We start from the raw sequence: 20,112 nt of genomic DNA, 5'->3' as shown, positions 1-20,112 counted from the left end.
ACGTGGAATGCTATATGGTTCTTTAGTTTAACTTACACTTCACATTGACATGAATGCTTATTCTTTTTAAACAGTTTACATTAATTTTTATAGCTCATGACTGTTTCTTTTTCTTCTGCCAAAATGACTATCAAGTATGTTTTTGCTGTTAGCCTAGCTTACTGTTGAAAGATAAAATATGGCTACTGTACGCTGACTTCCCCCCGCCCCCAACAGGGACAATGTAGCCGTTGCAGATATTGGTAGTGTGCAGTTGGAGGCCCAGCATGTGTTCACTCATCGGCGACAGATATCAGAGGATACGGACAATGTAGACAACAGAGATTCCCCTGAGGTAAAAACAATCTCTAAATGTTTCTGAAATGCAAGTAACTTTTAAATCCAGTCAGAAAGCTTGTCTTAACTATTTGTAACTTGGAACTACTTTTAAAAAATGTTTTTTCTTTATTTTCTTTTTAAAGAGCTGGGAAATTATAACTGAAGACGAGGCAACAATGTATAGCAACCAGAATGTTCAAATACCTCTCTCTCAGAGTAATTGTGATATACAGACTCATCTTGCAGAAGAATTGAATACCAGACTTACTACCTCTGGAAGTTCAGCTACAGGCCAGTCAGCAGCCTATACTGTAAATTACTTTTCTCATTGTTAGAATGTACAGAAATATCTATAATATTTTCCACAAAAGGTTACTATGGATAGAATTAGATCCATAAATACTTCATATTAACAATTATATTTTTAATTTCATCTCGAATACAGAGAACTTGAGTAATCTTTTTTACTATAGAACCCTGTCTAAGCAAACATTTTATTCTTCCCCACTTTGCTTATATGAATTTCTGCCTGAGATTAAAACAGACTTGCGTGAACTATTTTTCAGTCTGTAAATCTACCTCTTACTCTAGTGTCATATTGTGTGCTGCTGAAAACTACAGATGAAGGAAGCTGTCTATACCCTGCAAGCTTATTTCTAAGGGAGTTGTGCTATATTGGTTACTTTTTCCACTAGGACAAGTTTTAAGATAACTCGTTTTTCATTGTGAGTTTTGGGATAAGGTTTTATGATTGGGCTGAGTAAACATGGTGACTCCATAGCAGTGAAAAAGGGACCTTGCTCATACAGTTCCACAGCCCTTGTGCCAGTTATGAAACTTGTCTGACTTCTCGGTGAGTCTGTTGAGCTTGCTAACCCAGAAGAAAACTATTCTCTTTTTCCCCCAACTCTGGTTTTTTTTTTGCAGTTTTAGCAAGCTGAAACAGCATGCTAAGTTGTCTGACAAATACTACAGTGGCAAAGGGGAAGCAGCAGTACATAGCTAGGAGAGAGACTTGTCTTTTTGGTGGTAGCAAGCAATTAAATAAGCTCAGCTGTCTTGTGAAACTGGAGCTCCACAAACAGCCTTGTAACCTGATATGGGACTTGAGAAATCCACTGTCCATTGAGGAAAGCCTGTAAAGGTGACCCAGACCATGTAGTCTGTACGATTTTGGTCCTTAAATAAAACCATTAGCTTTTGTGATGCTGACAATGCCATTCCAAATATAAATTTGGAATTGGCTATGTTTTTCTAAGTTTGTACAAAGGCATCACTAGTGTTGCTGGAAACAGCAAAGTGAGAGTAACAAGACTTTACTTGATCTCTGCTATTCAGAATCCTATGGATAGGAAGAAGACTGTTACTTCAGCTTGCTTGGGTGGCCTAAGCAAAGGAAGAGGCAGATGTTCAAATTATTTGCAAGAACAAATAAATCTAATAGATCTAAATATGGCTTTAGGCAGAAAGGTGGATGCTTATGCAAAGTCCAGGGATTGAATTACTCTTCTCAAACTGGAGGTCTCAGACTCTCATATCTTGTCATTATTAACTTAATCTACTCTCTGAAAAGTTGTGTGAGCTCTGATAGATCACAGGCGTTAGTCTACTGACAAGATAACACAGTAAGTTCTATACTGTAAATTCAATTGTAATGTAACTGGTTGCAATTAACTCTAATGTTTTACATGCCAAAACATCTATTGTTAGGGTTTTCAGAACTTTCACAAGCCTCTCTAATATTCTCTTTTAAGGTTGTAATAGACACTGTGAACTTAATGTTTCTAGCAGTATTGAAACAGTAGTTTCAAAAATATTATATTGCATTAATGTTTCAAAACAAATAAGATACTTTGTTCAGGATGAAAACTGTAATACTTTAAACTGTGATAACCATTGTTGACTGTTGCTGCCATCCTTAAAGATGCAATAATAGCTAATAATGTCATTCCTCTTCACTACTTCAAGAACCATTCCAGCAGAAGAGGTAGTCTGCAAACATACAGAGCTGAAGAGCAGCCTGCACATCCAGTGGTATGTCATTTTCCAGAAAACACAGGCTTGTGTAGCAGAGAAGCTGAAGGATTTTCTTCATGTAAAACTACTTTTTTTTTTTTTTTTTTTTTTTTTCTAAACTGTGTATTATGTGCTGACATTTTAAATGAGATTTGGCCTTCTGCTTCTGGCAGCTGTCCTGACAAAATTGCAGTTATGAGTCTAGCAAGATTGGAGTTCAGTTGTAAAGCTTTCATGTTCCAACTTTGTGGTTTTGGTTTAACGTTAGCTTAATGCATAGATAGAGCCTGCACAAGGAATTAGTCTTCCCGTGAAGATAAGAGTTTTGTTTTTCGAATTGTTTGCTTTATAATTAAAAACTGTACCACCATCCTTACATTATGTTTTCATGGTGACACTGCAAATTATGAGCTCATAGCCAGAAGTACTAGGCTGGATCAGCCATGTCTAAACCAAGTATATAAATGAATCTTTTTAGATGAGGTGCTTGAATTAAAAAAAAAAAAAAACCAAACCTGTCACTTCATACTATTCAGTAAGGACTTTTCTATTTTATCCAGTTTGCAAAAATCATGAACCTTCTGGCTTACAGTTTTGTTTTGTTTTAATTTGACAGAGGAAAGCCTTTTCGCAGGCAGTTTCGTAGTTTTTCTTAACTGTTTTTCTTCTATTATCACTAATATTTAGTTACTGCCTACTTCATCTGGATTACCCCCAGGCTGGGAAGAACGACAAGATGAAAAAGGGAGGTCATATTATATAGATCACAATTCTAGAACCACTACCTGGATAAAGCCAGTTGTACAGGTACTGTCTGTCTTCTAATTACTAATGTTTTTATTCATTTAACCTTTTAAACATCTCACATATTAGAAGTAAAGTTTAGAGACCTCTTGAAACAGAACATGCGAAAGGCGTAAACCGGTGAAGCACTACATAAAATATCTGAGAAAATGCAAGGAGAGTTGGGAACAGTAATGTTTATGGCAAGTCACACTACTATTAATGTACCAAGAAAGCCTTCTGGAGAGTGATAGCTGATTGAGAAGCCTGAAAGACATCTTTTAACCTTGGTAGCATAATCAGTGAGTGTTAGTCAATGTTGTTGATATTAGACTAAACAAATTTATGTACTGTCTGGCACTTGCTTTATGAAACTGCTTTCATAAGTCAAAAATATATGTTAATAGAAAAAACATATTGCTCTATAGGGCTTTGATTTTTTTTTTTCCCTTTTTTTTGGGGTCATTTACCTTAGATTGCTATGGAAACAGGTCAGTTGTCTGCTGCACAAAGTATTTCTATAGGAAGACAACCACAAGCAACGTCAAGTGATTCATCGCAACAGTCTTCTCAGCAGCAGCCTGAAATGGAGCAAGGATTTCTCCCTAAAGGCTGGGAAGTCCGACATGCACCCAATGGGAGACCATTCTTTATTGACCACAATACCAAAACTACAACATGGGTAATGGAAACTGTCTCATGGACTGAAATTGTAGTTCCTCTCAAGTCAAAGCTTTGCTGCTTTCAGCAAGCTTCTGTAGATTTCTTTAGTGCCAAGGTAGCTGTGTCATGTCTGTTACAGAGCATATGTAATAAAAATGCAAAGTCATTTAAAATATCTATCATGAGTAGAACATTATGAATTTTACAAACTGTGTTGGTACTTGAAAGTTTAGCTTGGAAGGAGGAAAATGCTGATGTATATAGGAATCTGTTTCGCAGATGTAAAGCATCTCCTAAATGACACTTATGACATAACTGTAAAACTGTGATAGCTTATATGTGCTGTTAACAGAAGTCAGTTTGGTAAACTTACCTTCAACAGGAAACCCATTACCTCGAATTTGTCATCTGGTACAGTGCACAACACAGATTTCTGTGAATTCTTAAGAAGGAAGGCCAGGTGCAGCTACAATATAGATGAGGGAGTTGTACAGCTACAGTTCTACAGAGTGGCAATGCAAGTAGATGGACTTAAGCATTTAAAGAGTAGGTCAGTATTACTGTCAGGTGAAACAGAAACAGCGAAATGCATTAAATTAATTCAAAATTAATATTCATGTCTTCAGGACCTCATTTAACACAAATGCCTTCCCTCTACCCCTCAAAAAACCCCAAACCACCCAACCAACCAACAAAAAAAGCCAACCACCAAACCCAAAAGTACAAGGTGTGCCAGAAACGATATGGAAAGATTAATTCGACTCAATTACACTAAAAGTGAGTTGAATGAGGGATATTTTTTTATATATATATATATATAAAAAAATAAATGAGAGGTCACTAGAAGATGATTGTAAACTACTGGAGGACTGAGAATCCCCAAGAAACTACCTGGCTGCAGAATATGCAACAATTGGTACTAGGCATATTCTTTACACAATCATTAATAAAGAAGAAAAAATTAAAAGCAAAACAAAACAACAGAAGGATTTTAACATGCTGCTTGTTTTGTTTTCAAAGGAAGATCCAAGACTGAAAATTTCTGCTCATCCGAGGAGAAAAACTTCCCTAGATCCAGTAGACCTGGGCCCGTTACCAGTAAGTAAATTGTTTTATACTTGCTTTGCAGATAAAGCAATGTAAATACTTAAATTAGCACTATCAAAACTTGCATGTGAGAAAATGCAGCCTACTTCTTTTCATACAAAAATACTCTATTTTGAATTCCAGTGCTGAGAGTAGATGGAGGGGGAGAATGCCCCCAACTACAGATCATGTTGAGTTCTATGCAAACTATATGGTCAGAAAGTTATAATGAAAGTGTCTCCTTCTTACAGCCAGGGTGGGAGGAGAGAACTCACACAGATGGAAGAATATTCTTCATAAACCACAGTATGTACAATGTATTATTCTCCCCACACTCATAATTTTATTTCTGAACATTATCTAAATTAATGGAACTAATTAAGAAATATCTTGCAGATACAAAGAAAACACAATGGGAGGATCCTCGACTGCAGAATGTGGCAATAACTGGACCAGTAAGTTTTCCATATGTATCTTTACATATTTTTCAAGAATATTGTTACTAGAATCCAAACAAACTCTTGCCATTTGTCAGGTACTCAGTGTAGAAGATGAAATGTCTACTGTGTTTGAACAAGGCGTTTTTATTTCTTTTTAAAGACTGTTTAGAAAGCTTTCTGTCGAAATGCTCTTTAAATGCCAGTAAGAAAAATAATTTCCCATAGTAGTAAGAAAGTTTCTTTATAGATTGGGGGGGGATTTGAAATGGGTAAGAAACTTTATTTTATTTTTTTTTATCCACAGTGTCCAAAATAAAACTAGCTCAATTCATGAAATAAACTTTGGCGGGTTGACCCTGGCTGGATGCCAAGTGCCCACCCCAATACAACTTGAAAAAAAAGGCAAAAAAAAAAGGCTTTAATGGCTTTAAAAGGAATTAAATTAATTTCCAACTGAAAAATAATTATCTAGCCTTGATACTTAATCTGAAGTCCAAAATTACAAGGACTAATTGCAAAGACGGTACACATTATAATTATAGATGGGTTTTAGTGTTCAACTGATATCTGTGTTTATTAATAGCCCACATATGTAAACAACCTTCTCTGTCCATGGAAAATAGAGGTGTTTGTAGCCAGGTCTCTCATGATACAGCAAGGAAAGACTATGCGTTATGTAAGTCACCAAAGGCTTTTTGGTCACTTTGATCTGGGCCAGTCAGTGAGCTTAGTCAGTCACATCAGCTAATAGTAAAATACAGGATAAATTCTATGGAACTGATGAGAACAAATGATCTGAACAAAGAAATACTTTTCATTCCAGATGTTTTGAACTCCCCATATATTTATAAATTGAAAGTCTTCCCTGATGCTTAGTAAAACACATATTCCTGTTTTCTCAGAACTTAAATGCATTGTCTATGTTTCACAAATACAGATTAGTGTGTTATTACATTGTTGGAGTATCACAAGCACTTTTTTTTCTTTTCTTTTTTCTTTTTTTTTTCTTTCAAAGGCTGTGCCTTACTCCAGGGACTATAAGCGGAAGTATGAGTTCTTCAGAAAGAAATTGAAGAAACAGGTTAGTAATCAGCAGGAATCCAGCAGAAAGTTAAGAAACTTACACCCCTAAACAAAGGAAAGCTTAGGTTACAGTGAAAGGAAATTGAACTTTGTAACCTGCTTAGGGAAGGTAGATTCACTGTCTGGTCACAAACACATTTGTGAAGCAGTGACTTGGTAACAATTAGCATTTAATCTAACAGTAGGGTTTGTGACTTTATGCAGTGATGAGACTGTAAGCAATCTAGTTGAAAAGGTAGAAAATCTAAAAGGTTAAAACAGTTGTGAACCTGGAAGTAGGCTGGCAACAGAAGAGTTTGGAAATCACTGATCTAGTTTTTGGAACTCAGAATATGGAACTAGAAGTTCACAGAGTAGATTTTAGACTGTTCAGATAGAAATCTGTACTGTCATCTTGATCAGGCTAGATTGTTATAGCTTTAACATCAAGTTTATGAATCTCAAGTTCTAGTTTCAGGTGGCAGTGCCAGATATTTTTATAACACATAGCATAAAAGACTGTAAATAGCATCTGGATATCCAGATAACAATGAGTCTTTGCACAACTGCAATCAAATTTGGTATCCTTGGGAGATATTTTACATATATATAATAACAGCCTTTGAGTTTAGACCCATACTTCACGTTTCACCTACCAAGTCTGTCTCTAGCCTTTCTGAAACGTATGCATTTGAGCTGACATGTAAATTGCATACAATTATATATGCACCTCGTTTTTTGTGTTCCTATTCAAACAAGCTTGGAATTCATTCATATGTCATTATCCTAATCTGAGAAGTGACAGACAGCTCAGCCACACAATATAATCGTAGTAATTTAAGAATTAAATACACATGTAGATTTTAAAGTATACATTATATTGCTATTGCCTTTTAAGCATTCACAAATACCTAAAAGACGATTAGGATAATGGCTCGATTTAGTTTGAGATTTAATTTTTGAATACTATTTTAATCAGCTAAGTTTGCTTTTAGTAATTGATTTTAATATTGCTTGAACTTTTTTGCTGAAAAGTTGATTTGCAACTAAAAACAGGAATTTTTTTTTTTTTTTTTAGTTTAGGGATATTTACTGCTTTCTGAAATGATAAAAAAGACCTGTATATTTCAGTCACCATGTAAATTAGAGTTACAATATTGTACAGTATTTTGCAACTTGGAAAATGACAAATAATGTGCTCGCCCACCCCAAGTAATTATTCTTTGTTTGTAGTTTGGATCAAGCTGTTGTTGGCTATAAATAGGCATTACCTTTAAATACAGCATTCTAATTTTTTTTTTATTTGGGACATTTAGGATAGATTATTTAAAGAGTATAAGAAAATGAAAAGGAAGCATATCTGAACATGTGCTCTTCAGATTGATTTATTAAATATTTCTGTGTTCAGAAATTCATTATTTCTGCTCAGTGTGTGACTAGTTCTTTGAAATTTGAATATATTTGAGTTTCATTGCATCATCCTAATCTAGTCATAGAGCAACATGAGTTGAAATTTCCTGTTCCCACTTTCACTGAATTTCTCAATTTTGCCTGAAGTAATTGCTGAAATAAATTGGCTGGAAACAAGTGAAATCATGAAAATACTCTGTTCGCATATAGTGATTTAATGATTCAGCAAAGTTTTATTCCTGGTTTATTAGGGACTTACTCTGAAAGCTCAGCAGCAAATACAAGCTCCTTGGATATTTTTATTTAAATATTTTCCTATACGATAGTAAATATAAACCTTGTGATTTGTTTCTGTGACATAAAATTTGAAGTGGACTGATTTTTATTTTAATATTGTAGGAATACTTGTTTGTTATGTATGTCTTAAGTAAAAGAACGGGACACCTAGCCTTATAGTTAGAATATTGAACTATGTGAACTGAATATAGAATATAGAAGGTGAAATAAGTCAGGTAAAACTGTTCCAAAGTAATTATATTTATAAACTCTGAGCTTTTTTTTTTAATCAAGCTTGTAATATGATGACTTTTCAGTGTTAAAAAAGATTCCATGCCTTGCTCCATGCAGAACAACTGAGCATATGCTGTTACTAGTAAGAACTTATTTTAACTCAATTTTCTTGGTATGAAATAGAACTTAGTATCTGAAACTCTGCATGCTAGTTGAATTGTACATAAATAGAGCCTCTTATCAATCATATTGTGTAATGTTCCCAGATTATTAAAAAAAAGGATTTGTGTGCCGTTCTTTGTCTGTTTACAGAATTTGCATATTCTGCAAGACTAAAAGATGCTGGGTTTTGTTCTATTATTCTATGGTTTTTTGTTTGTGGTTTTTTTTTTTTTAGAGTGATATTCCAAATAGATTTGAAATGAAAATTCATCGCACAACAATCCTTGAAGATTCTTATAGAAGAATTATAGCTGTAAAGAGAGCAGATTTCCTTAAAGCAAGACTTTGGATTGAATTTGATGGTGAAAAAGGTTTAGACTATGGCGGAGTGGCCAGGGAATGGTTCTTCCTTCTCTCTAAAGAAATGTTTAATCCTTATTATGGATTGTTCGAATATTCGGCTACGTAAGTAATACAGGTCTAGAAGACATGAAGACTAGGGAAAGCAGATCAATTGAATTTCTCATACCTACTTTAAGAATGGAATTACTTCCCTCCCCCCACCCTCAACTGTCTAGGGGGGTTTAGTTGTTAGTAACTGCAATATTCTGCACTTAGTTCTTTGTTTGACAGAAGAATAATGTGGAGACAGTACGTGTATTTTTTTTTTAGCAGTCTAACATAAGCCATGTCATCTTTGCATAGACAAGCATATGCTTGCAACCATCTACTACTTACAGAAGAGGTAGTATTTAACAAATAACACGGAGAATGTTATTCTGACTATTTTAAAATTAACAAGAGTTAAGACTTTCTTTTTGGTATATCTCTTACTTACAAAGGTAGTTTGTGATGTTTCAAAACTGTTAATTTCTGCTATGCTAACAGAATCTTCTGTTAAGTATTGTTTAATATTAGATTAGTGACTTATTAATCCAAATACTATTTTTTCAACTTCCTGAAAAGTCATACCTGATTTAACCAGTGATGTCTTTCAAATCTTCAAATGTGGCACTGTTCCAATAGTACAACATTTTGTTTTTCTTTCTCTTCCCTGGTCACTCCCTCAACTTCAGAGATAACTATACTCTTCAGATCAATCCAAACTCTGGACTTTGCAATGAAGATCATCTCTCTTATTTCAAGTTTATAGGTCGTGTAGCTGGAATGGCTGTTTACCATGGCAAACTTTTGGATGGTTAGTATTTATTTTATGTAATATGGTATTTAGATTAATATTGTGCGTATTTTGAATTTTAAGTTACATACTGTTCAATTTATTTGTTCTTCTTTAAAGCCTTTTTTATTCGTCCTTTTTACAAGATGATGCTCCAAAAACCAATAACGCTTCATGATATGGAGTCTGTGGTACGTAATTTGCTTTATCATGTATCATGTTAATTTTTTTATATATATCTTTAATGACATTGTGAAGGTAATTCGAAGAAATTTTAGGCTACATCTTTTATAAGTCTGTAAGTTGTACAGGAATTAAAACTTCCAGTGAAAATCAGAGAGACCTAGACTCTGGTTTAAATCAGTTAAGCTATATTGAAAACTTGACTCTAAACTTTCTATGATGTTTTCTTAAAATATTTTTAGACACTAAGGTTCTTAAATATATAAATATCTTTGGAATCCCTGTCTCAACCTGTTTTTTAAATTAGTTTGTGTCTTTTGATTATTAAAAAGACACGTATTCTTATACTTTCAGAGACTGGAAATATTAATGAGTGATACAATCTAACATTTTTAGAGGAAAGCGTGGTCCTTAAAATTTTCTTATTTGTTTGTTTCCCTGATAATGGTTCTTATCTAGAGTAGTTGTGGGCAGAGTGATTTTTTTATTATTATTTAATTTTTTTTTTTTAAATTCAATCTCTTTCATCTGTTACTGGGCTTGCTGTCCTATAAGAATACAGAATATAGGTCTTATCTGTTTCTGAGTAATAGATTTATAGATGTGTCCTGATTTTTTTTTTTTTCAGTACTATAGAATCATAGAATGTTTGGGTTGGAAGGGACCTTAAAGATCACCTAGTTCCAACCCCCCTGCTATGGGCAGGGACACCTTCCACTAGATCAGGTTGCTCAAAGCCTCATCCAACCTGTCCTTGAACACTATAGGGAGAGGACATCCACAACTTCCCTGAGCAACCTGTTCCAGTGCCTCACCACCCTCACAGTAAAGAATTTCTTCCTAATATCTAAGCTAAATCTACCCTCTTTCAGTTTAAAACCATTACTCCTTGTCCTATCACTACACCCCATGATGAAGAGTTGCTCCCTATCTTTCCTCTAGGCCCCCTTTAAGTACTGGAAGGCTGCAATAAGGTCTCCTCACAGCCTTCTCTTCTCTAGGCTGAACAACCCCAACTCCCTCAGCCTGGCCTCATAGGGGAGGTGCTTCAGCCCCCTGATCTTTGTGGCTCTCCTCCAGACCGGCTTGAGCAGGTCCATGTCTTTCTTATGCTGGGGACCCCAGAGCTGAACACAGTACTGCAGGTGGGGTCTCACGAGAGCGGAGTAGGGGGGAGAATTGCCTCCCTTGACCTGCTGGCCATACAATTTTGATGCAGCCCAGGATGAGATTGGCTTTATCTTAATTTTCATTTCCTAAGGCTCTTTGTAGTAATGCCTAACAATAAAGAGAAGATAAATAAAGGATGAGAGACAGAGAAGAGTCCAAAATACATTATTTCAGATAATGCTGTGACATCTTATCACCTTTTTGCTACGTGAGAAATTTTTAGTTCTGCAATTGCTGAGTCTTCAGGTTTCAAATGTCTTTAAAGGTCTTTGTAGCTTTGTACCATTGCAGAGTCTCTGTATCCAGTACAGGATTATCCTAGGTACCAGCATTCACTGGACTGTAATAAAGCCTCTTGTAGCTTAGAAGTTGGCTACTCTGTTTTGTATTTACTATTTTGTAATTCTCTCTCTTAGGATAGTGAATATTACAATTCTCTGAGATGGATTCTTGAAAACGATCCGACAGAACTGGACCTCAGATTTATAGTTGATGAAGAACTTTTTGGTCAGGTTAGTATGTTTATGTACATTTGACCTGTGAAATTAGCTGATTTTATCTGTATCGTATTAAGAAAAACCCTTCATAGTCATGCTGGTTTGTTCACTCAGCTTCTTTTAGCTGGCATATGCTCATGACAGTGCTCTGTTAGCCTGGCCATGATGTGATAAAGGACTTGGAAATAAGCAGAGCTTCAAAAAATAGCTCGTGCTTTATTCTTAAATAATGCTTGTATTGAAATGTAGCTGTTGCTGTAAATGCAATGAGACTAAAGTATCCACAGTCCCATTACTTAATCTGGAGTGGAGGTTGGTTTTATATGATTGGCTGGAAAGGATGAGCTCTTTTGGAAATGGTTGGAATCATAAATTTCACTGGGAGATAATAATATTTTTTTTTCCTCTAAGGTGTACTAAAAAACTATGGAATAAACAAATTTGTTGTCACATAGAAAGCTATCCAAGATGAGTCATTTAGAAATACCACAGGTCTTGAATAAAAATTCCAAATTACAGGTGCCAACTAGATCTAAGTAGGATAATAGCCTTTGTGGTCTTGTGTAACTGAAGTGATCCTAAGTAGGAGCGTGAAAATACACATCCATAATGAACAGAAAATGAGGTATTTGTCTATTGAGGTTCTAGTATTATAAATCATTATGTAACAGATACACATACTGATTTCACTTATTTACTGGGACCATTGCTGAAATTGTTCTGTAAGTGTTTTTCCTTGAGATTTGGAAAAAAAGGCTGGGTCATTGAACATGCAGTTAGTGAAGTCCCCATTACTGAGAACTTGTGTGCAAATTTAGGTGATTTATTGTAGCAGGTCAGAAAAAATGCAGGCTGCTCCATTGCAGTCTGGCATCCCTGAATAATACATTTTTTTAAAAACAATCAACCAAACTCTTTATTTATTCAGGTGACCTGTTTAAACTGGTTCTGTTTCTCCTAGTTATCAAATTCTGCAGTCTTCAAGAATTAACTAAATTATCTAATATTAACATCTGAATTCTGTTACATACATATCTCATTTAAGACCTATTCTGATGTATTGCATTTAGACCCATCAACATGAACTGAAAAGTGGTGGATCAGAAATAGTTGTCACCAACAAGAACAAGAGAGACTACATTCAGTAAGTAGTAGTCACGATGTGCAATGTATCTCACTGGATTGTCCGTCTAGCAATAGGGGCTGTGTGTTAGTTGTATTAACAAAAGGAAGTTGTTGCTTTGTATATGAATTGCTTTTATTTTGAACATTTTTGTTTTGTCTTTTTACAGTCTTGTAATTCAGTGGAGATTTGTGAGCAGAGTACAGAAACAAATGGCAGCCTTTAAAGAGGTATAGTTTTAATTACAAAAGAAATTCTTCTAAGAATTTGTTGCATCTAATCTTAAGACAAGCTTTTTTGGACATCCTGAAGACCCACAGATAATGTTGTCACAGGTATAAAAAAGGCAGTGATACTGTTTGTAGGGTCAGCTTTGAATTATTTCAGACTTAAATCTTTTTTGGTATATTTTTACTGAGGTGTTTAATTCATATTGAAAAATGTCTTTATTTCTCAATCCTGGCTGACAGCTTTAGCTGTCATGCAAACTATTTAATGAACTGTGCAGAAATGAAAATTAAATCAAACTAATAGAATTAAACTAAACTAACTGGTTTATCTTTATTTGTATAAATGATGTTCAGACTGCTCTATTCACCATTCCGTGCAGCATGATAAAGATGCAAGATAAGTCAGAATTAAAAGTACTATAACCAAACTGGAGACTGCTGGGGTCCAAACATCTGTATTTGATGTATTGCTTTGGCTCTGTTTACTAAAGAATCTAAATATCGTTCTCAGTGAACAAAAATGCTTAAATAACGTTGACTTGACTTTTAAAAACTTCCCTCATCTTTTTAGGGCTTTTTTGAACTAATACCGCAGGATCTGATTAAAATTTTTGATGAAAATGAGCTAGAGGTAAGTGTATCATGGAAAAGAAGACAAATTATGTTGAAATTTAATGTTACTGACTTAAACCTTGGTGGATTTTTTATTTTTTTTTATCTGTGTAGTTATTAATGTGTGGACTAGGAGATGTGGATGTGGCTGATTGGAAACTGCATACAAAATACAAAAATGGCTACAATATAAACCATCAAGTAATACAGTGGTTCTGGAAGGTATCGTGAAGTTCTACTATTTTTTTTTTCTTAAAACCTGTTCAAAAGCTGCTGCCTTTCAGCTATGCTAGTTTATCATGTGATTCATCAATAGGTAGGTAAATATTTGGCCATTAAAACTCCTGAGAAAGATAGTAAGAAAACTAAATATGAGATGCATGGTAAGAATGTAAATACACTACTGATGCTTGCTTTTACAAAAAAAATCCCTGTCTGCCTGGGGTTAAAAATATTTCTGTGTAGGTTTTTCTGGCATGGTTACACTGAAGAGGTGTTAAACTCTTCTGTTTAATAAATTACAGGAATTTGGCTGCTAGTTCATAACATCAGGAAACTTCAAAGAAAGTAGGGGCCAAATCTTCAAGGGAAGTATTTTAACAGCCTGCTAAACCAGTAACTGTACTCGTTACAGTGCCATTAAAAAATTGTTGATTTCATAGCTTTTAGCAATAGGCAGAGAAGTAGACTACGTGTGTCACTAAAAAAAAATGCATGTATATAAAGGATAATGATTTAGACATAGAAACTATGTTGCATAAATCTGCTGGCTTAAAACCTTAATTTAAAAATAAATCTTTAATCATTATCATACATAGGCAGTCTTAATGATGGACTCTGAAAAGAGAATAAGATTACTTCAGTTTGTTACTGGCACATCACGCGTACCTATGAATGGGTTTGCTGAGCTGTATGGTGAGTACTTACGATTATGTTCACAATTAAGTTACAGAGAACATGATACCAACATTGTCATGACACTTGACTTCAAACATAGGCACGTTATTTTTCAAATTTTGCTTTAAAAATGAGTATATATTGGCAGCTGTAAGAAGCAAAGTTAGAGAACAGTTGCTTAGATCACGTTTCCCGTGTTCTACAAATACTTCATTTTAATTTTGTTTTTGGAAGTTTTTAAATGTATAGGACTTCTCAAATGAATGTGGATTTCAAAGTTCTAGAGAGCTGCAAAAATCCGTGTTTAACATGTGATTTGAGCCTGAAGACAATTCTCAGTTATCTAAGATGTGATCACAAAGACATGCTGGCATCAGCAGTTAACTTCAGATTCTTGTAAATTCTCCCAACTGCTTTTATCTGCTCACAAGCCACAGTTGTACAGATAAATTGGTTGTAAGGATATACTCTATAAAGAGGACCGCTGAAATGACACAAGTTAAACATAATGCCAAAAGAAAAGTAGTGAACCTACAATGCAGAGACTGAAACAAGCAGATGGCAGCGGGGAGCGGATATTAATACCAAAGCCAGAAAACCCACTGTGGAAAGACTGTGGGCAAGTGGATAGAACAGCCCACAAAGGTTGGGGGTGTTTTGCTTATGGGAAGCTGCCATAGACTACTTTATTAAGGCTAAAAGTGCTTGACATCCTATGCAAATGACAGAAGTCTAACTTGTGTAATTGAATAAACATTTCCTTCTTTGTAAACAAGACAGTGATTTGTTTATAAAACACTAGAGTTGTGAACAAATACCACCCACCATGTGTCCTCATTTCTCCCTCTCTTCATTTTCATCGTAAATACTTGGTTTATTTTTTCCATTGCATCAGTGAATGAGTTGTGAGTTCCAATGGGAAGGACAGCGCCCTTAGCAGACTTGAGCCATGTGTCTGCTGTTGCACCTGAACCTTGGTACTGTTGGAGTTACAGCACATGCTCATCGCAGTGGAACCCAATCAGAATTCTGCTGCCTGTAGATTTTTGTGTATTTGTCTAAAAACACTACCATAGATAGAACTAAGGAATGATACAGGGAAAGAAACTGTTAACGCTCTTGGCTCCCTTCTGCCCAGGGATTAGGATATCCTTGGGCAGTCTTCTAGCCGAGTCCCAGTTTCTGTAGTTCTGTTCACTCATTAATGAAAAATTAAATTAGCAGTTGTCTTGCACAGTGCTTTGTTTCTTTCTCTTACAGTTATTTCTGCTTTACTGTGGCCAGCACGCCATCCTCACTAAACCCCAGTAATGATCACAATCACATTTCCAGTACCTGCTTGTATTTGAAGAACTATAGGTGGTTCTTCAGTGCTTCGTGCTGGTACGTGGCCTTTTGCTGCCCCTGTGGCTGTTCCCTTCCCACCTTGGGGCTGCCGTCCTAGAGCTGGCTTTCTGGCGCGAGATCTCCCTCTTGTGGCCCAGAGAGCCATTTCTGCTCATAAAAGGGCAGCGCTTCGTGTGCAGGGGCAAATCCACCCGAGTTTGAGAACTAGGGCATGAACAGACGTGGCTTTCTTGTATTTCTTGTCTTCCCCCCACCCTGCTTTGTCAGCCTCTAGTTAATTAGTTGGGTAGCTAAAATGAAGACTTACTCATACCTAGCTATTAAAAGGGAGTTTTATCTTCTTGTCACATGGTAAAATGCACTGGCAGTCATAGAGCTGCTTCTCTGCTTCAGCCTTATTCCAGGCGTTCTTACTAGTTACCTTTTTCTAACCAGCCTTCTTCACTGAAGAAACATGTAACCCAAAGAAGAAAGTAAAGAAGAGGAGCTGGAAGTGTTTGCACAACTGCTGACATATCTGTGTCTCTCACAGTATTTTAGGATGAAGTGCTCAGTGTCTGCTCTCATCTGTCTAGTTCACTCACTAGACTTGTATGAAGTATAGTTTCTGTGTATTGATTAGTATTTCCTACCTTTTTGTCTATGTTAGTAGTTGTGAAAGGGTCTTATTTTCATCTTTGGGTTGAATTGTCTTGGGTTTTTTGCTGGTTGTTTTTTTTTGTTTCTGTATGTAAGTTGGCTAACATCTTCTTCTGAATCCACTTCTACAGTGTACATTATTACATGTTATCATAATATCATTTAATTTTATTGTGTGTATACGTCTCTTTTTTTCATGTCTCCATAAAACCACAAGTGACAATTGAATTGACAATTGTAACTTATATAGTAAAAGAAAAAAGAGGAAGGTGTCTGTCTGCATTGTAAAACCGAACTCATTTCATAGGTTGAAAGGTACTCTGCACAGCACTTACACCTCAGCTGTATTCATAGGTCAACCTGTTCTCATTACTACTGCTCATCTTTAATCTGAAACATGTTTCACATCTTCCTATTTCAGAATCAGAAGGCTACTCATTCTTGGGTAGCCACCTGCCTTGGAATACAATTCTCTAACTATTGATGGTCTCTTTGTAGAATAGTCAGAAGACACCCATCATCAGCAATAATCTCCCATTATCTGACAAGACAGTGTTTGATGGTTTTTTTTTAACTACACAGTCTTCTCCAGACATACACAAATGCTTTCAACAGCTTAAGGAAATGGTTACAAAATGCCCTTTGCATCCACTTGGCGGGAGTTGAGAGGTCCAAGAAACTTTCAGATATGACATACTGTAAGACAGTTGCTGAAGGCACAGGCATAGCTGGAGCTGCACTTGCTAGCCAAAAAAAGTTCTCTCAGGTGCATATGTACATCCCTGAATTACACATACGGTCACTGTGTTTCAAAAAGTTCTCAGTTACTCTACTGTGTTGTTGCGTAGGTAAAGGTGGACATTGAATACTTTCTGGCAGGTTATATAACTTGGCACATTGTGATAAACATGTCTAAATTTTTACATGCAAAATTTATACAGTATAAAACTGTCTTCTGCATAAAATTTTCAATGCCAACTACTATGCATATGCATTTAAGTCTTAGACTTCTGAGCTTAAGGTGTAGAAGTCTCTTGAAATTAAGATATAGCAAGAAATAATTAAAATACAACTGAATTGGGATTATTGACCATTACTATAGACTGTATTTGATTCATATAGATGGCTCCTACTAATGCCAGAACTTGATTACAAAACCCAAAAATATTTCAAAATTTGAATTTCTAATTATAAAGAACCTCATAACGGGGTGAAAATTGATGTATTCTTTTCTGCAGGTTCAAATGGACCACAGTTATTTACAGTTGAACAGTGGGGTACCCCTGAAAAACTGCCAAGAGCTCACACCTGGTGAGTATTTGATTTAGGTAAATTATGACCTTTAGTGAGAGTGATAAAATACTTAAGAGTTTTCATCTGTTTTTCAGCTTTAATCGCTTGGATTTGCCTCCATATGACTCGTTTGAAGATTTATGGGATAAGCTTCTTCTAGCGATTGAAAATACTCAGGGTTTTGATGGGGTTGATTAAGACACAGACATAAATTATATCGGTCCAGTGCTGCAATTTCATTTTAAGGGTTTACAAACAAATTTGAATTTTCCAGGGACTACCATTGTATTTAGTCACATTGGTTATTGAATCTTCATAGTATCACTTGTAAAGTAAGTAAGTATTAAAAATTCACTAACTTTTGAAAATGTATTTTGCCATTTCCACAGTTTTGTGTACTTTGCTAATAACTACAATACACACATTGGATGGGCCAGTGCCAAGTAAGTCAAAAACAAAAATGTTTTTAAGCAGTTGCCTCTTCTACAGTATTTGACAGACTGTCCTGCAGTAAACTACTGAAGTAAAACTGTGAAGAAATCTTTGCAGAGGATGTAAATTTGAATTGCTGCTTTAAGAGGAACAACTGAAATCATTAAACTGTTTTTAAAAAAAAAAACCAAACAAAAACAAACACCAAAACCAACAAACTTCATGTAATGCAGTATCATAATCTGTGCTGCTTCAGGCTGTTTGCTGCAGATCTGCCCAAAGCACCTTATAATTCAGCATATTAGGTAAAATGTTGGAAAGCATTTGTTTGCATTATCAGCCATCAGATTGCAGAACATTGACTTGCAGACACATTTTATTTGTTAGATTTCTGTTTCTAACTTGCTTTTATTAAAACAGTGTAACAAAACCAGGATTTTTATATAAAGCAGACAAGCAGCATAATTCTGAATTGTAATGAGAAACTATATCAATTTTTTGTCTGAATTTGTACACTGTCATTGGTTTACTGAGTGTTCACCACTTTTGATAGATTTGTAGTTCAACAATGGATAATATTTTCAATTAGCCTTTTGCAACAAATTAATCTTAAAGTGAAATTTTTATGGATATCACTCAGTTACTGGTAGTTAGAGGCCTTTATTATCCATTCTTGCAGTATTGCACTACATAACAATAAAGAACATGTTTACAGGGTTTTCTGGGCCAAATTCAGCAGTCTGATATGTGCAAACTTCTCTGAACTGCATGGAGGTTATGCACATGTAACCAGGTGCAGAATTTGGTTCTGTAATATGTTTACAGGTTATGCTAGTTTCTATAGCTGCATTTTTATATTTTTTTTTCTCCACAGTTAGTCTAGAAACCAAATTTGTTGATACAGTATAACCAAAGTCATAACCAACAATGTGCAATTTATTGTAGATCAACTTGTCATATAAATATTAGTTGGATTTCTTTTGTAAATGTGGGTATTTTTTGTATTAATGTTAACACTTTTTTTTTTGAGCAAGTGCTGGTTAAAATGACTAGCAAAGTTGGTTCTAAAATTAAAAATTGGTTTACATACCTGGCTTGCTCTAATTTTAACATTTTATTACCATTATGATCTGAGGAAATGACAATACCTAGCTTTGGCCAGCAAATTTCTGTTTAGTCACAGTCTTTATAAATATGCAAGAAGGAAGTGTAGCACATCTCTCTATAAAGATATGTAAATTATGTAACAAATGTAATGGGTCTTAAGGGATATTTAAAATCCCACTTTGTTTTATTCTTTGAGTAGGTTATTAGGGCTGAGAATATTACATGTAAATAAAGGTAACTTATACAAATTTCCCAAATCTATATGCAGTTTTGTAAAACATGAATGATATATCAGTAAATCTGTATAGATTTGAATGTAGCAGGTTTTGTTGCATACTTTAAAGTATAAAATAAGGATCCTGAGAGCAGTAAATAAAAGTTTATTCTAATAAGTTGTGACTCAGTTCTTTGAAGTGCAAATCAGCGGTCTTGAAATAGCAAGAATTCAGTAATTTTAGTACTCCTAGGTGGACCGGCGCAGCAGTTCCACGACAGTACGCTGCTACTTTTGTATAGGTGTTGAGGTGCAGCAGCGCTGTTTCCTAGTGTTCTGCTCCCAAGACGTGCAGTCTTTGAAAAATTAATACTGTATTTTTCTAAAAGTTCTAGGTCACTGTGAGCCTTCATTGTATGGCCAGCCTAGAAACGCTACACAGCAGACAGGCAAAGGTGGAGGCTCCCCAGAAATGCCAGCTGACTGCTGCTGAGGGAGGGTCAGGCTCCTCTCTCCTGCCATAGAAACACCCTTCTCGGCTGCTCAGCAGGCCTGCAGCCAACAGACTTTGGTGGTGAGCGTGGCAGGGGTGCGAAAGGGGCCCCGAAACTCTTCTCCAGGCAGCATGGACTGCTCAGCAGTGATGCGGATGCGCCACAGGGCTGGGTCCCCAGTGCCAGCTGGCGGAAGCAGCCCTGGTGCATGGGTGGATGCTGCCGGAGGAGGATGTTGCTGCCAGGT

The 20,112-nt window shown here is 35.7% G+C and overlaps 1 protein-coding gene across 2 annotated transcripts in view; it reads left to right on the top strand.

The window, feature by feature from the left end:
- The window catches only part of NEDD4 (NEDD4 E3 ubiquitin protein ligase), a 64,244-nt gene extending 44,728 nt beyond the window's left edge, over positions 1-19,516 (top strand). For both annotated transcript variants that reach the window (XM_075714548.1, XM_075714547.1), the window contains 20 exons: positions 217-334; positions 462-629; positions 2,287-2,352; positions 3,022-3,141; positions 3,593-3,799; positions 4,801-4,878; positions 5,118-5,172; positions 5,263-5,321; positions 6,322-6,387; positions 8,686-8,915; positions 9,527-9,648; positions 9,748-9,818; positions 11,397-11,492; positions 12,548-12,621; positions 12,770-12,830; positions 13,402-13,461; positions 13,557-13,664; positions 14,261-14,357; positions 17,564-17,636; positions 17,714-19,516. In XM_075714548.1, coding sequence (XP_075570663.1) covers positions 217-334; positions 462-629; positions 2,287-2,352; positions 3,022-3,141; positions 3,593-3,799; positions 4,801-4,878; positions 5,118-5,172; positions 5,263-5,321; positions 6,322-6,387; positions 8,686-8,915; positions 9,527-9,648; positions 9,748-9,818; positions 11,397-11,492; positions 12,548-12,621; positions 12,770-12,830; positions 13,402-13,461; positions 13,557-13,664; positions 14,261-14,357; positions 17,564-17,636; positions 17,714-17,816 — 2,032 coding nt within the window. In that variant the 3' untranslated portion in view covers positions 17,817-19,516. The remainder of the gene's footprint in view (positions 1-216; positions 335-461; positions 630-2,286; positions 2,353-3,021; positions 3,142-3,592; positions 3,800-4,800; positions 4,879-5,117; positions 5,173-5,262; positions 5,322-6,321; positions 6,388-8,685; positions 8,916-9,526; positions 9,649-9,747; positions 9,819-11,396; positions 11,493-12,547; positions 12,622-12,769; positions 12,831-13,401; positions 13,462-13,556; positions 13,665-14,260; positions 14,358-17,563; positions 17,637-17,713) is intronic.
- Positions 19,517-20,112: the final 596 nt, after the last annotated feature.

The sequence above is a fragment of the Pelecanus crispus genome, chromosome 7 (assembly GCF_030463565.1).
Source record: "Pelecanus crispus isolate bPelCri1 chromosome 7, bPelCri1.pri, whole genome shotgun sequence".
Taxonomy (NCBI): Eukaryota; Metazoa; Chordata; class Aves; order Pelecaniformes; family Pelecanidae; genus Pelecanus; species Pelecanus crispus.
Note: the sequence above shows the minus strand (reverse complement) of the source record. Positions and strands in the feature narration are given on the sequence as shown.